General features: G+C 53.0%; 6 protein-coding genes across 6 annotated transcripts; 4 read left to right on the top strand and 2 right to left on the bottom strand.

Moving 5' to 3' along the window:
* Positions 1-808: 808 nt before the first annotated feature.
* Positions 809-3,702, top strand: BBA_03142 (vacuolar ATP synthase 98 kDa subunit; the record flags this gene model as incomplete). The annotated part of the gene is made up of 5 exons (XM_008598239.1): positions 809-937; positions 1,031-1,109; positions 1,179-3,212; positions 3,273-3,452; positions 3,530-3,702. The coding sequence occupies 5 exons, from the start codon at positions 809-811 to the stop codon at positions 3,700-3,702; spliced, it is 2,595 nt and encodes an 864-aa protein (XP_008596461.1).
* Positions 3,703-4,088: 386 nt separating this feature from the next.
* BBA_03141 (metallo-beta-lactamase superfamily protein) lies at positions 4,089-6,864 on the bottom strand (the record flags this gene model as incomplete). Its single annotated transcript, XM_008598238.1, has 4 exons — positions 4,089-5,309; positions 5,362-6,490; positions 6,565-6,662; positions 6,712-6,864. The coding sequence occupies 4 exons, from the start codon at positions 6,862-6,864 to the stop codon at positions 4,089-4,091; spliced, it is 2,601 nt and encodes an 866-aa protein (XP_008596460.1).
* Positions 6,865-7,426: 562 nt separating this feature from the next.
* On the top strand, positions 7,427-9,367 carry BBA_03140 (tpa inducible protein; the record flags this gene model as incomplete). Its single annotated transcript, XM_008598237.1, has 2 exons — positions 7,427-8,651; positions 8,703-9,367. 2 exons carry the CDS (start codon positions 7,427-7,429, stop codon positions 9,365-9,367), a joined length of 1,890 nt encoding a protein of 629 aa, XP_008596459.1.
* Positions 9,368-9,863: 496 nt separating this feature from the next.
* On the top strand, positions 9,864-10,908 carry BBA_03139 (carbon-nitrogen hydrolase; the record flags this gene model as incomplete). The annotated part of the gene is made up of 3 exons (XM_008598236.1): positions 9,864-9,875; positions 9,941-10,033; positions 10,126-10,908. 3 exons carry the CDS (start codon positions 9,864-9,866, stop codon positions 10,906-10,908), a joined length of 888 nt encoding a protein of 295 aa, XP_008596458.1.
* A 221-nt stretch (positions 10,909-11,129) lies between these two features.
* On the bottom strand, positions 11,130-12,583 carry BBA_03138 (LysM domain-containing protein; the record flags this gene model as incomplete). Its single annotated transcript, XM_008598235.1, has 5 exons — positions 11,130-11,667; positions 11,733-11,814; positions 11,868-12,016; positions 12,084-12,165; positions 12,205-12,583. The coding sequence occupies 5 exons, from the start codon at positions 12,581-12,583 to the stop codon at positions 11,130-11,132; spliced, it is 1,230 nt and encodes a 409-aa protein (XP_008596457.1).
* A 1,945-nt stretch (positions 12,584-14,528) lies between these two features.
* Positions 14,529-15,532, top strand: BBA_03137 (putative metacaspase; the record flags this gene model as incomplete). Its single annotated transcript, XM_008598234.1, has 2 exons — positions 14,529-14,726; positions 14,786-15,532. 2 exons carry the CDS (start codon positions 14,529-14,531, stop codon positions 15,530-15,532), a joined length of 945 nt encoding a protein of 314 aa, XP_008596456.1.
* Between the last annotated feature and the right edge of the window lie 701 nt (positions 15,533-16,233).

Below are 16,233 nucleotides of genomic sequence, written 5' to 3'. Positions count from 1 at the left end.
TTCACGACTCCTTCTTGCAACAAAATACCCAACTCTTACGACCTGAATGACAACAGTTGACGAAAAAAAAAAATCATATCCAGCATGTGCATCATCACCAAATAAGCGAAAAAAAAAGGCAGCATCTCTTCTCATTCATGGCACATGCGAGGCGTCTTGAATTTCGATTTGATTACTTGGAGGCTATATTTGCTCTACGGAAAGATTCTTGCCACGACAGACTGCATCGACAAAAGCGAACCCTACGAAGGCAATATTCTTCATCATAGCCACGGCGTCGATTATGTTTCATTTTCCCCATCTTGGCTGCTGCATTTATCAGGATACCCTTGAATTGAAAAGCATGGTGGCGCTGGGACTATGGCTAGCTTTTTAGATGGTAGCAACTAAATTCTTTTGAATACACTTTTTAGGATATTGCTAGAGACCCGTCTCCCTATCTCTGGTGTTGACTTGACGTATGAAACTATCGATGCCTTGCGTCAAGATTTCACGATTTAGACGCATCGGGATGATGATGAGACGTGGTAAAAAAATGTAAAGTTGTAAAAGAATTAGATGTAGTAAGTAAGCAATCATCTTGCCTTTGCCTTAATTTTTGCCTATTTGGCTCTTTAGACTTTCTTCGACGCGCCACAGTGGCGGCGAGCAAAGTGACGTCGGAATGCATCACGTGATTCAGCTTGTTAGCTCGCCGCCTGCCTCCGTGACCATGCAGCGCTACGTAACAGCTACCTAGGCATCTCTCTAACCGACTGCATAGCACCACCTGGACAAGAGCATCTGGCGATCGTAAAGCTGCGTCGCCATGGCTCCTAAACAGGACACACCCTTCCGCTCTGCGGACATGAGCATGGTGCAGCTCTATGTCTCCAACGAAATAGGCCGCGAGGTCGTCACTGCACTTGGAGAGCTCGGCCTCTGCCAGTTTCGAGACGTATGGAATCTTGTTCGCCATCAGCTGAGTCGTCAATACGCCAGTTGATTCCTAGAAAAACTCAGATCTCGCTGACTGAATCAATATGAACAGCTTAACGAAGACGTCAGCGCCTTTCAACGCACCTACACCCAGGAAATTCGACGCCTTGACAACGTGGAGCGACAACTGCGTACGTCGACATATTCCCGCTCCTCGAACCAATGTTCGACTTGTGACTCGCTAACATGCAGCCTCTCAGGATACTTCAACTCACAGATGGAAAAGACCGGAATCGCTCTCCGCAAACTTGATCTCGATACCGAAAGCCTCGCTTGCCCCTCCACCACCGAGATTGACGAGCTCGCTGAGCGCAGCGAGAAGCTCGAGCAGCGCGTGTCGGCCCTCAATGACAGCTACGAGACGCTCAAGAAGCGCGAGGGCGACCTCACCGAGTGGCGCTGGGTCCTGCGCGAGGCTGGAAGCTTCTTTGACCGCGCTCATGGCAACGTCGACGAGATTCGCGCCTCGATGGACCACAATCAAGACGACGCCCCGCTGCTCGCCGACGTGGAGCAGCACCGCGCCGCCCCCGAGGTTGAGCGCTCCTTTGGCGGCATGAACATTGGCTTCGTCGCCGGCGTCATTGCCCGCGACCGCGTCGCCGCTTTTGAGCGCATCCTCTGGCGCACCCTCCGCGGCAACCTGTACATGAATCAGTCGGAGATTCCCGAGCCGCTCATCAACCCCGTCAACAACGAGGCCGTTGCCAAGAACGTCTTTGTCATCTTTGCCCACGGAAAGGAGATTATTGCCAAGATCCGCAAGATTTCCGAGTCTATGGGTGCAGAGGTGTACAGTGTCGACGAGAACAGCGACCTGCGCCGTGATCAGATCCATGAGGTTAACAACAGGCTCCAGGATGTGCAGAATGTGCTTCAGAATACGCAGGCTACTCTCCAGGCCGAGCTCAATCAAATCTCCCAGTCATTGTCTGCTTGGATGGTGCTGATTGCCAAGGAAAAGGCCGTCTACGGCACTCTTAACCTCTTCTCGTACGACAGAGCCCGTCGTACGCTGATTGCAGAGGGCTGGTGTCCGACCAACGATCTACCACTCATCAGATCAACCCTACAGGATGTGACAAACCGCGCCGGCCTTTCGGTCCCTTCCATCATCAATGAGATTCGCACCAACAAAAAGCCTCCCACATATCTCAAGACGAACAAGTTTACCGAAGGTTTCCAGACCATTGTCAACGCTTACGGTACCGCCACTTATCAGGAAGTCAACCCCGCCATGCCGGTTATTGTGACTTTCCCTTTTCTTTTTGCCGTCATGTTTGGTGATTTCGGCCACGCCGTTATCATGTTGTCTGCTGCGCTGGCCATGATTTATTGGGAGCGCTCGCTCAAAAAAGTAACTTTCGAACTGTTTGCCATGGTTTTTTACGGGCGTTATATCGCCCTGGTTATGGCGGTGTTCTCTCTATTTACCGGTCTCATCTACAACGATGCTTTCTCCAAGTCCATGACGCTCTTTGACAGCGCCTGGGAGTTCAAAGTGCCCGAGAAGGGCTTCAAGGAGGGCCAGACGATCGAGGGAACCCTCAATGGCCACGGTTACCGCTATCCCTTTGGTCTCGACTCTGCATGGCACGGCACAGATAACGATCTTCTCTTCAGCAACAGTTACAAGATGAAGATGAGTATCCTGCTGGGTTGGGCTCACATGACTTACTCGTTGGTCTTTGCCTACGTCAATGCTAGGCACTTCCGCAAGCCCATTGACATTTGGGGCAACTTTGTGCCGGGCATGATTTTCTTCCAGTCCATTTTTGGCTACCTCGTTGTCTGCATTATCTACAAGTGGACGGTGGACTGGGAGGCCGCTGACAAGCCCGCCCCTGGCCTGCTCAACATGCTGATTTACATGTTCCTGCAACCCGGTACCCTCGCCGGTGGAGAGCGGCTCTATGCTGGGCAGGAATATGTCCAGGTCGGTCTGCTTCTGCTGGCTTTTGCCCAAGTTCCCGTGCTACTGTTCCTCAAGCCCTTTTACCTCCGCTGGGAGCATAACCGCGCCCGCGCCAAGGGCTACCGCGGCCTCGGCGAGACTTCACGCGTTAGTGCCTTGGACGAGGACGACGAGGGCGAGGGCCTGATTCACGGAGGTGGCCACGGAAACAGCATTGATGATGGCGAAGGTGTTGCCATGATTTCGCAAAACGTCGACGAAGAGCACGAAGAGTTTGAGTTTAGCGAGGTTATGATTCACCAAGTCATTCACACCATCGGTATGTATTTATGCATGATTAGATCTTTGATCTTTGACGGCTAGCTAACCTTGTGTCTAGAATTCTGTCTCAACTGCGTCTCCCACACTGCTTCCTACCTACGTCTCTGGGCTCTTTCCCTTGCCCATCAGCAGCTCAGCGTCGTCCTGTGGACCATGACCATTGGCCTCTGCCTGCCCATGACTGGCGTCGTCGGTGTCATTGCCATTGTCATTGGCTTCTACATGTGGTTTTTCCTGAGTACGTTTCCGATGCCATCCACCTCACGCCCACCCACCAATTTGACCGAACTCCCGCTAACCTTTTCCACCCTACAGCCATTGCCATTCTTGTCTGCATGGAAGGCACCAGCGCCATGCTGCACTCGCTGCGTCTGGCTTGGGTCGAGTCCTTTTCCAAGTTTGCCGAGTTTGCGGGGTGGCCATTTGTGCCATTCTCGTTTGCGACCCTGCTGGAAGAGTCGGAGGAGCTCAAGGAGTACCTAGGATAGATGCGACGCACAACATACACACCTGTAGTCTAGTGTTTGTTTTTGATTTGTTACTGTTATATACTGCTTTACCGAAGATTAGTGTGCTATTGGACTTGTCTTCTCTAGATGCGAGGCTGTCCTGAACCCCTATATTCTGCTGCAAGGCAAAACTCGGCAATATAATCTACCAATAACGTCTCTATGTCTTTGACTTTGTAATTTGTGGAAATAAACAAAACCTAAAACGGAGAAATGAAGCGGATGAAGGGAAAATATCATGGAAACGTTTCATGATTGCATTACTTGTATCATGCGTCATCTGAGAACACCTTAACCCGTCTCTCTTGCACAAATTATTGTTGCATGCACCTTTTCCAAATGCATCATGCCTGTTACGTTTTCATTCACCCCCACAGCGGCGCCGTCACTTCCACCGCGCGCTCAACCACTGCGCGCACGCGGTCCGCAAACACGGCCTTGCTGCTCTCAACCTCGAGATCCTCGAGCCATACCGTCGCCGTCATGCTGTCCACCTTGATGGAGACGCCGGGGACGGGGATGCCCAGCTTGTGCAAGCGCTCGAGCTCTCTGCGCTGGCGCTGCTCAAGGGCGGCGGCCTCGTCGTCGTCCCCACCGCCGCCATTCTCGACGTCCATGGCGTCGGCGTCAGGCTTGACTGCGTCCGCCGCGTCGTCTGGTGGCGGTGACGGCAGGGCGGGCGTGGCGGGCAGGCGCGGTGTCTCGATGGGGGCAACATTGTCGGCGCCGAACTGGGCCTCGAGGAACCAGAGCAGCCGCTCGAGGCGGTCCTCTGGTGAGATGCGCGCGTGAGGGTTGCGGTCCGGCAAGGGAGATGCGTCCGGGGATGCGTGGGCGTGGCCGCACTTGCCAGAGGACTTCTTGACGGCGGCCGGGGAGCTCTCGACGGAAAAGAGTACCGCCATGACTGAGTCGGCGATGCCGTCGTTGAGCATGTTGCCCTCCCACTCGAGCTCCACCTCGCCGTTGGTGCGGTACCGCACCGTCACGCAGCCCATGACAAGGTACGCCGCTACAAGCCTGGGGATTTCCTCGTCGGCTGCCTCCTCCTCCTCCGCTTCCGGGTTGTATTCGTCGTCCCCGCCATCTTCCGCGTCCTTATCGGTGACCTTGCTACCCTTGGCCGCCGCCGCATTCTGCAAGTGGCACATCTCGGGCAGTTCCTCGACGCTGCCAAAGGTGCCCTCGAGCGCCCACTTGATCAGGTCGATGCCCGCGGCGCTCAGCGTTAGTCGTTGCCGGCATATAATTGTGGTCGTGTTGAGGCCGGCGTACTCGCGGAGGTCTTCAGGTGCCATGAGAGACAGCTTGAAGTCGTTTTGGACCAAGACACCTGACACCAAGGGGCCAGCCGCGTTAGCCTCAGCGTCCTTGCCACCCTCATCGGACGGGACAATGGGGCGCGGCGGCGGGATAGAGGCCAGCTTGCCTACGACCTTGGCAATCTTGTCGGCCTTGAAGGGAATGCGTAGCAGTTCGGTATTACGAGGTGAATACACCTTGACCTTGGTCGTCTTGTTGGCATTGAGCGACAGTAGTTTCGATTTCAGACGCATCATATTCGTCTGCTCGCCATGCACTAGAATCTACCGTGTGTTAGTAGCTGCGTAAAAGCGCAACAGATTGTGGGAAACATACCACCACGGGTGCCGCGACTTCTTCGATAAACTCGCGGTTCTCGACACCGTCAACGTGCGCGGCAAAGGAATACTCCTGCACGCTACATCGCAGCGGGATCATGACCTTTTCGCCGTCGCCTCCAGGCGCTCTTCTCGCACCGGCAATGCTACGTGACATGACGGCCTGAATCTGTTCTGGCTCCTTCATGATCTGGCGCGCCATAGTGCCTTCCACGCTATAACCCGTAATAATGACGCCGTTCTTGTCGCTCGGCGCCCAGCGCTCAAACAATTCGCGGCTGACGCCGTTTTGTAGCATACCCGGGCTAGCTAGCATGACACAACCACCGACATCATCAAAGCGATCTAGATTCTTCAGCGAACGAATGTATTTGAAGTCCCAAGGACCACCAGCTCCAGCCTCTCCTGATGTTTCCGCTTCCGCCATGCGTTCCCTAAACAGTCGCTTGATATTGTCGTTCATGGCACCAACGTAGGTCTGATAAATGAGCATACACTTTTTCGCCAGGTTACTGGCGTAGTATATTGGGTATTTTTGAAATTCGGAGTGCTTTCCCCAGTATTCATCCAGGATTAATAGAAGCTCTTGGGCTCTTCCCAGAGCAAAGACTGGTAAGAGCGCGCGACCTCCTCTATTCAGAATATTGGTTATGGACTTCATGAGAGCCTGCTCACGTTCCAAACGAGGGACGTGCGATGCAATACCGTACGTGGACTCTGTGATCAAGACATCAATTTTGACGCCTTTTGGGACTTCCGCCGAGACCAAATGTCTGTCTTGCTCTCGAGAGTAGTCGCCTGTGAAGAATATGTTGAGCCCGGCGATCTCGATGAGAAACATAGCAGCGCCCAGCACATGCCCTGCGGGATATGGCGTAATACGGATGGAGGATATCGTGTGTGTCGTATGGTAATCGATGGCTTCGATTTGTGGAAAGGTATTTAGATGATCTTGCTCAGTGTAAAGAGGCTGCGTAGTCTGATTCGCCGATGTGTTGCCCACACGAACACTGTCTTGAATAAGCCACTTGTAGATTGCCTTTGTCGGATGCGTCATGAACACTCGTCCTCGAAAGTTCGTCTTTGCTAGAACATATGGCAGAGATGCGGCGTGGTCGATGTGGAAACTGGGACCGAAATTAGTGACGGGCGCAAAGAGCGACTCAACGAGAAGGCCCTTGTAGAGTAGCGCAATCCTCACTGGCTAATAAGCAGCACATCGACTGTGCTCAGATCGAAATCATCATAAAAAGGGAGCGCAGCAAGGCCATCGTAGGCAGGATGCTGGCCAGCGTCCAGCTGCGACTAGTTAGTACTTGTCGGTCGCAATGTCCCAATTCGAGCTCACCATGACCGTCTTGCCCTTATATTGAATAATGTGACAAGATCTTCCAACCTCATTTCCACCACCCAAACATAAAAAAATAAGCTCGTCGGAAGGATCAACCGGCTCGTCTGAGGCGGCCGCATTCATGGCGGATGCCTTGCGTTTCGAAGCCATGCTTGCGCCTGTCGTTGTAAAGATTACCTTCCCTCAGCGCCAAAAAATTCACCAAACTCCAGTTTGGCCTCCGAATATCGTTTTATATGCGCCAGTGTGTTCAGATGAGCAATCTCAAAAAGGCATTGTGTCAAGACGCGATGCAAGCTTCAAGCTTATCGCGGGTAATGGTCGGCCAACAACGGGAAAGCAGCTCGTGCGCACGTGACTTCAAGCTTCCACTGCCCCGACTTGAAGGAGCACGAAGTTTCCCACCTACGCATCACGCTCCCTAGCCAAGGTCTCTTCGAATCGATTGCGACAGCCCCAAATTCTCATCTGGGTGCGGGTCATTCAGCAAGCGCGCTCGAGCAGCATTCATCGATACAAGCAATATTCATACAATTTACGGAGTCGCGACATTACTTGCTGGAGGTGGCGCGTCGAATGGGACGAGCAGCATCCGACGTGACGGGCTTTGTTGCCCGCTGACAGCATCATCGCACTAGCCCTAGCCGCCGTATCTCTTCCTTGCGCACGCTCTGCAAACTGAAGCGGAGCTCCGCGTCTGAGTCGTATCATCATGGCTCAGCCCCAGTCGCAGGTGCCGGCGCGGGCCTATTCGCCGCCGCAGCCTACTCCTTCGCCAGCGGGCTCTCAGTCGGGTTATGCGCTCCCGCCCAACAAGCGAGTCGGAGCATCCTCACAACCCGGCTCGCCGTATATGGCAACATCTTACGCTGCAAGCCCCGGCGCGGCTGGCAGTCCTCCCACGGCCGGCTCACCTACATACGCGCAAACGCCTCCCGTGCAGGGTGGATACAACACTCCTTATGCAAACGGCACGCCCGTATATAACGTTGCCGAGGCTCGAGCTGCGGCTGCAGCGGCTGCAGCCGCGAATGCGAATGCGACGATTTCTCCGATGCAACAACACCAACAGATTCCCGCGATGATGACGCCCTACACGAACGCAACACTTATGCCTGCTATGCAGCAAGGGCAGCAGCAGATGCAACAGAACGTCATGGGGCCCCCTCAACGACCTGCAGAGAGACCAGCTAAGGACTATGAATACGACGTGACAGACTCGCTCGCAGGAACCGGTATTGATTTGCGCGCCGAAGAACAGTATATGTCCGAGCTCTATTCCAATGCGATGGACGGAAATCAAGACGCACGCACGGGATTTGCTGTGTATCCGCCGACTGGCGCGAACTCGTTCTATGGTGCCGGACCTGCAAGCCAGCCTGCGGAAATGATTAAAGACCAGTCTCAGAAAGATTATGAGGCTCATGTCGCAGAGCGTCTTTGGAAGGAATCGGCTATGAGATTGGCAGCTCAAAGAACGCAGGAGATAGCGGACCCTTTCCTCTTTGTAGCGATTATGCATCGCCGAGCGGATAAGATTGCGCGTGAGCATCATCTTGGTCTTAATCTCGAGCTTCGCGGCAACACTTATGCGCCCGGAAAACTGCGCCACCCTGATCAATTCCCTACTCCATCTGTGAACGTCAAGACTCAGCCAGGGCCGGACTCGACAATGGTCAGCACCACCGGATCATTCATACCGCACGACGCCTACTTGGTTGACCAGTTTGCGCTGCTGTCAATCAGTACCAAGCAACGATTGCGAGAACTTCTCGAGGACGCAAATGCGATTGCACTCAATAGACAAAAGACGTCACATGGCGATATTCCAGAGGAATGGGCGGCCGCTGCGGCGCCTATGAACAAGGAAGTGCTTGAAGTTGTAGAGGCACCAAATGCGGAGGGCAGGTCCGAGGTCGGCGACGGCTCTCTGAAGCGTAAGAGCAACTGATATGAGGCCAACTATTGTTTGCTAACTCTCTATACAGGCACTTGGGATCAAGCGAACGGTGAAGTGAATACGAAGCCCGCGAAATTGCCGAAAATTTCTTCATACATGACAGTTACCATGCGTGAGCTGGCCAAGCGGGAGCGCGAGTGGGAGGAGGCTCGTCTACGAAGGCGTCAAAAGAGAAAGGATGGCACCCTCGAAACGACGACGGCTGGGCCAAAGTCTGGCAGCGCTGCTCCCGGAACACCTGGAACAGTTGCGCCAGAGTCAGACAAGGCGATGACAAAGAAGGAGCAAAAGAAGAACCAAGCTATGAAAGCGGCGGAAGCCAACAGTCACGCGAACCAAAACTTGACGAGTAGCATGTTTGCTGGTCTGGGAGGTAAAAGTGGACTGTTCGGTAAGAGCAAACGCAAGACTTACGATTGGATGAATGTCGGCCGAGGAGGCAGCGGAGCGAGCACACCAGTCAAGTCTAGTAGCGATGGCGGCAAGGTGGTCAATGGCATGGGACCGTCGACGCCAACCAACTTGGCACTGACGACAGAGGGTCGAAACCGTCTCGGTACCTGGCGTGAGGACAAGGAAAAGGGGAGGAACATTCAGCTACGCGACTGGATCGCAGTCTTGGAGCGAGATGGGCGAGAAGCGCAGATGCTCCAACACGCATATCTGCAACTTGATTCATCAAACCCTAGATAATTTTGCCACTAGGGACACGGCCGAAGTGGCACCAAGAGGGGCAGATTGACGGGCGCCTCTCGACGATATCCTTCTTTATTTGTCTACCCATAGGTGTATTTTACCTTAGCCTGGCGTTTGTTTTGATATTGTCTTTTTGTTTTTTTCTACCCAAGGGCATTGGGGGTACCGGACTTTGTTTTCTGCTATGGTGGCGCTCTGAGAAGCTCCAAAAGAGTTCAAATGAGGAGCAAAAATACCGCTCTCAGAGTTTGGAATGGCTAAGCCTGTGTGCATGGGATGATGCGTAGGAGTAACGGACGGATCGCAAGAGAAGATGGGAATTAGCTCTTGCAGAATTGAAAAAAAAATTAATTACCAAGACTTTTAAATCAAGTTCTCTAACTAGACTTAATAAGTAATCAAGTGTCATTGCGCCATGATGTGTCAACTCAAAAGTGGACCGAGGACTTCATGCTTGCTAGCTACATACTCAAAAACAGCCGCATTCATCAGAATGGCGATAGCAGTATGTTTCATTCTCTCTTTCTCTATGAATCGAGTAGTTGGACTAACTTCTTTTCTACTTATCAGGCTGTCGGGCAAATATGCTCCACTGCCTCTCTAAAGGGAAACTTGGAGCAGTGCGTCAAGCTGGTGGCCAAAGCCGCAGCCGGCGGCGCCAAGGTAAGCCAGTTTGTTGCTCGCTCACATGCCCACGCAGCAATGGTCAATGGCTCATGAAACCTTTTTTCTTTTTCTTTTTCTTTTTTTTCCAGGTTCTCTTCCTCCCTGAAGCTTCAGATTACATTGCTCCCGATGCAAAGACGTCTCTGGAGCTGGCGCAGCCACAGACGGTGTCGCCCTTTGTCGTCGGGCTGCGCGCGGCAGCCAAAGCCCACGCTGTCGCCGTCCACGTCGGCATTCACCACATGCCTCTGTCAACAGATGCGTGCAGCAGTAACAGCAGCGGCACGGCACGGCGAATGTTCAACCGAGCCTTGTACATTACGCCCGAGGGCGAAATCGACGACGCCGCTACGTACGACAAGCTGCACGTCTTTGACTACGGCGCGCTGCGGGAGAGCGCCACCGTGCAGCCCGGCACGCGCCTCACCGCGCCCTTTGACTCGCCGGTCGGCCGCATCGGCAGCTTAATCTGCTTTGACCTGCGGTTCGCCGAAACGGCAGTGGCCCTGGCCCAGCCGGGCGCCGCGAGCGCCTGGCACGCGCGGCCGGCGCAGATTCTAACCTTTCCCAGCGCGTTTACGCTGCGCACGGGCGAGGCGCACTGGGAGACGCTGCTGAGGGCGCGCGCGACGGAGACGCAGAGCTGGGTGGTGGCGGCGGCGCAGGTCGGGCGCCACAACGAGAAGCGTGCGAGCTACGGCCGCAGCATGGTCGTGGACCCCTGGGGCCGGGTGGTCTTGTCGCTGGGAGGTGTCGCTGACGAGCAGGGCAACGCCGCAGAGGGAGCGCAAGGCCAAATTGGGTTTGTAGACGTGGATTTGGGTGAGCTGGAGAGGGTGAGGCGCGAGATGCCGCTCCAGCGTCGGATGTAAGAGTTGATGAAATTCCAGCCATATATAAGCGTCAACTGTTGAATATATCGCTCTTTGTGATGTATATCCCGAGTGGAAAGAACAAGGTTAAATAGGCAAAAGTAACATCTTTTTGCGAATCACGTCTAGTTATCTTCACCATGTTTTACTATATACAGGACATCATGAGTCGTTTCCAAGACGCACCAAATATTCTTCAAATATTCTCCAAAAGTCATTACTCAGCCTTGGACACCGACGCAAATGTAAAAATCCACAAAGAGATGGCTGCAGTCCTTGCCAATAGCTGGGTTCCAGCTGACAAGCTGCTCGAGGTTGAAGGCCTTGTTGTACTTGTTGATAATCTTGTCGCAGTAATCACCACTCTGCACCTTGTAGTACTTGTTGCACTTGCTGGTGATGCCGTCTTGGACAGGGCTGGGCCTGACCGGGCCCGGGTTGGCGGGCGTGCCGGGGACGGCGATGCAGTAGTAGTAGTCGACCCAGATGCCGGTGCAGTCCTTGCCGACAGCGGGGTTCCAGCTGGTAAACTCGGAGACGGTAAAGGTGCGGAGGCTGTCAACAATCTTTTGGCAGGTGTCGCCCTTTTGGGCCTTGTAGAACTTGGTGCACTTGTCGGTGAGGCCGTCCTGGGTGGGAGAGGGCTTGCTGGGGTCGGAGCCGGTCGGCGAGGTAGGAGTGCCGGGAACGCCGACGCAGACAAAGTAGTCGACCCAGAGGCCGGAGCAGTCCTTTCCGGCAGCGGGGTTCCATTTCAGGCTGTTGTTGAAACTGTGTCAGCACGGCATTGATTGCAGTGGTGCTCTTGTGGAGTTTATACTTACAAGTCGTCGAGAGAAAAGGTGTTGAACTGGTTCTTGATCTTGTCGCAAGTGTCGCCACTCTTGACCTTGTACCATTTCTGGCCTATGATCAAACCATTAGATTCCGAGTTTTGCACCAACTTTGGCCTTGCTTACAGTCTTTGGCAACGCCAGCCTGGGTAGAACTGGGCTTGCTGGGGTTAGAGCCGGTGGGCGAGGTAGGAGTACCAGCAACGCCAACACAGACGTAGTAGTCGACCCAAAGACCAGTGCAGTCACTGCCAGCGGCAGGGTTCCACTTGAGGCTATATCGTTGACCGTTAGCATCAGTCCATCCGGTGTAGTGTGTAGTGTTGTCTTCTTATTACTTACAAGTCGTCGGTGGAAAAGGCACCGTACTTGCTAACAATCTTGTCGCAAGTGTCACCGGCCTGGACCTTGTACCAAGCCTTGCCTGAATGAAGAGTTAGGGTCGTTTTTTTCCTCTAAATACAGCTGTGTGCAGACTTGCAGTCCTTGGCAACACCGTCCTGGATAGGCGACGGAGCGCCATCGGTAGGCTGAGTAGGAGTGCTCGATGCGGTGGTGACAGCGGTAGTGAGAGTGGTGGGAGAGCCCGTGGGAGGCGTCGTAGGCTTGCTACCAGCACCATTATCCTCGACGCAGTACTCCTGACCAGCGGTCACACCGTTGGAGCAGTTGGCGCCGACAGAGGGGTTCCACTTGATGAAGTCGCTCACTTGGACACTCCAGTCGGAGCTCAGAGAATCGCAGGTGTCGCCGGCGTGAGCGCGCCACTTGTAGCTGCACTTGGCAGCGGCCAAGTTGGCTCCGGCGAGAGCAGCGACTAGAGTGGTAGTAAATCGAGTCATTGTGAACCTTGATAACCGATTGAAGTGGAAAAGTTGAAGTTGCTGGTTGGAGAAGGGAAAGAAGAAGAGTGCGAGAGCTTGGGAGGCAATACAGCCTCAATATTTATAGCTGGCAATAATGTATTGAGCGAGCTGCAGGTACACGGATGACGATTCAATGAGACTGAGCAACTAGCCCTGTGCCCAGATGCAGACTGACATGCACCGGGGTTGCATGTTTCTGTCCAATTGTTATCGAAAGAGATAGCCCATGGGCCATGGCTGAGGGACCCTGGTCCCTGGCATTCAAATGTCCCCGGAAGCAGTCCATTATGAGTATCTTCCGATGCCGAGGAATGGGGTCGTCGACGGCTCTTGGGTATGCGTCAATAGTCTTGAATATTCGGCGACTGCCCGATTCTGTATATACCCAGGCTGCATTGCAACTTTTGTTGCGACACTGGCGAACGGATCAAGTCTTGAGCACATTGAATCAACTTCTGGCTCGGCAAGACTATCAGTAAGTAGGAAAATCAGCTCAAGCTACTTGAAATTCTTTTCTGCCGTTATTATTGCCAATATGTAGTCGTACGTGACTAAACTCATAAGTTTAGTAATGTAGCATGTCGACCCCGCGCTGTTTCTCAATGCTGTCCTTTTGCCCACATTGGTATAACCCGCGCGGGGAACGGTGACGTAAATTGCGGGCAACTCAGTTGCTCTTGCTTACAAGTGTGCTGACTTTTTTTTTTATTCCGCTGCCTCCAGCAGCCGAAACATATGCCCATGTGGAAAGAAATCTTTGCCAAGACGTTCTTATAGTTCGTAGGGGGACCCTGACTCTAGACAGTTCACGGCAGGCAACTCCAGGCGGCGTCCGTCCCGTCGTCTTGCTTGGCCCTGTTTATTTCCGTCGTCTCCCAGCGCCAAGCCTGAAATACCTGCAATTTGCGCATTGTTAAAATTTGCGCCAAGACTTGTGGCGTCGATGGACGGCAGCCAAGGTCCACGCCGCATCGGTTGGAGTCCCAAAGTAGATGCAACCGAGAAGTAGTTGCCAAACAAGGTCCCATGAAGTTTCGAGCTGTGTCGCATAATATTGCGCGACAAGAGTAGAGCAGGTATTATTTCATGGAGACATTTCAAGCAACAAATAAGCATGAACGGATAGAAGCGCATGGAGCCAGTTGCCAGGCATCTGCGGCCTGCTGCAAGTAGAAACTCGCGTCCCGATTATTTGAGCACTTTGTAAGCGGGCATGTTTGTTTCTAGACATTTTTTTCTTCATCTTCTCTCGCGGATTGCTGCAAAACCATGACAGCCGGTCAGAGGCGGTCGCCACTCGTCAAGCGACTCTCGGCACTGGTGCCAAGAATGTCCATCTCGATATGCCAAGACCGGGGCAAAACTTTTGTCAAATCAAAATATCCCGACTATGCAACTCTAGTTTCTAATACAGGATTGATTGTCATGTCGTCCGAAAGTCTGCAGTATAAAATTGGAAACATTGTCGTTGAGTCCGCATTTTGGAAGGACATGTGCCTGAGCTAGAGCACAAACTGCTCGACTTTTCCGTGCTACATGACATTCTGGTAATCATTAACACGAGACGTTAATAAAGGCCAACCACCGCTGTAGTCAGTGTCCGCGTGGTATCAGACTCGCATACAAATCACGCTTTTTCCAAGTCAGCCACCTCCAAACATGGTGGCCATGCAAGACTTGCAGGGGCGAAAGGTTGATACAGTCTACCAAGTACATTTTGACATTTCAGTGGCTTGGTTGCACTATCACAATAGACCTTCGTTGCCTTTTACTGCAATCCGCATGCTGCAGCCCGCAGAATTACCTCATCCGAGTGTGGCAGGGCAACGATGCACCACCACCCCTCACTATGTCAGCAAATTTCAAGCCACACTGGAATACGACGGAAACAAACGAGCGCAGCCCAACACCGACCGCCATCATGGAAGTGCGCAAAAAATCCTTGCTCATTGGCATCAATTACCTCGGGAGTGATCATCAGCTCAATGGATGCCATCGAGATGTTGAGAATATTGCCGAGTTTCTCAGCTACCGAGGCTACTCGTCGGATCCTCGCTCCCAAGTCATATTAAGAGATGACTTGGGGGGCATGTACTACCCCAGCGGACATAATATACTGGTGAGGGTTGACGACTCTGAATATACATGCCCATTCAGCTGGCTGACTCCCTCATGCAGGCTGCCATTGATTGGCTTGTCAGCGAGCCCGGAACCTGCAACTTCTTCCACTACTCGGGACATGGCGGGCAGGTCCGCGACCCGACAGGCCAGCGACCCTCGGGCATACTGGACACAATCTGCCCCGTCGACTTTGAAGAGCGCGGGCAGATTGACTCGGACACGCTCCACCAGCACCTCGTCTCTCGCATGCCCGCCAGCAGCACCCTGTTTGCCATTCTGGACTGCTGCCACTCCGGTTCCGCCCTCGAGCTGCCCTACGTGTACAAGACGGACGATGAGGGCAACGTCAGCCTGATTGACAATATCCGCGAGGGCATGCACCTGATGAGCGAGGCGTCGGACCTCCTTCGCGGCGGCTTCAGCTTTGACAAGCTCGCCGAGGCGCGGGACCTGTACGCGGGCGCCACGTCGTTTTTTCGCTCCTTTAAACACATGGGCGAGGAGCAGCAGGCCGAGGGCCTAGGCGAAGACGAGGACAGCGCCATGTATCAGCAGGAGCACAAGATGGTGGCCATGTTTTCCGGCTGCCGCGATGACCAGACGAGTGCGGATGCCAACATTGGCGGCGTCAACGAGGGTGCCATGTCGTGGGCTTTTTTGCAGGTGATGAGGAGATGTCCGAGCCCGAGCTTCCTACAGACTCTTCATGAAACGCGATTGTGCCTTCGCCAATCCAACTATGAGCAGGTACCACAGCTTTCAGTCGGTCTACAGATGGACCTTGAGCGGCCATTGACCCTGTGATTTGTCATGTCGAACCTGATTCAGTATTTGTGTATAGAGGCTTTGCATAAGACGTAAATAAAAACAAAGACGATATAAAACATTGGTCGAGCGAGGAAACACCAGATGCACTCTTACGCATGATTGATTTTATCATTTCCACTCTCTTTACTTGTTAGGAAATGCAAGGTAGCTCCTCGAAAAGCAATTTTCCCATCTAAACCCTGACTTGCTAGTTGCATTTGTCTCGGCCGATTTGGCTTTGCACAAGCTGCATGCGTCTATCAAAGCGGTTCACACTATACTGATGCGCACGGTTTCCTTCTTTTTCTTCTTTTCCTTCTTCCTGCCCTGCTTTTGTTCTTTTCTTATTCAATCTTCTTTTCTTTTGTCATTTTTGCCTCCTGTTTCATGTCCTAGGAAGCTTGGATCAAATGCGGGCAAAGCGGCATCAACTTTGCCACAACAAACTTTGTTGCTTTTTATAGAGCTTGGTGGCTGCCAGCTCGAGCCTTTTTCTTTATCAACAAAGAAATGATCGCCGAGTTGCTTGGACATGCCGAAAAAGGAAATACAACATTTGCAATCGAAATAGCCATGATTGTCTCCATCATCTTGGCAATGCTAATCTCGACAGATGCATGGTTTGCTGTCTCCTGCAACAGGATTTCACCCTCTTGCAAATAGGGCGCCTATAAGTGAAATCTGCTGCTTTGTCTAGC

Source organism: Beauveria bassiana (genome assembly GCF_000280675.1).
Source record: "Beauveria bassiana ARSEF 2860 unplaced genomic scaffold BBA_S00006, whole genome shotgun sequence".
NCBI lineage: Eukaryota > Fungi > Ascomycota > Sordariomycetes > Hypocreales > Cordycipitaceae > Beauveria > Beauveria bassiana.
The sequence above is the reverse complement of the archived record's forward strand: the minus strand, read 5'-3'. Positions and strand labels throughout refer to the sequence as shown.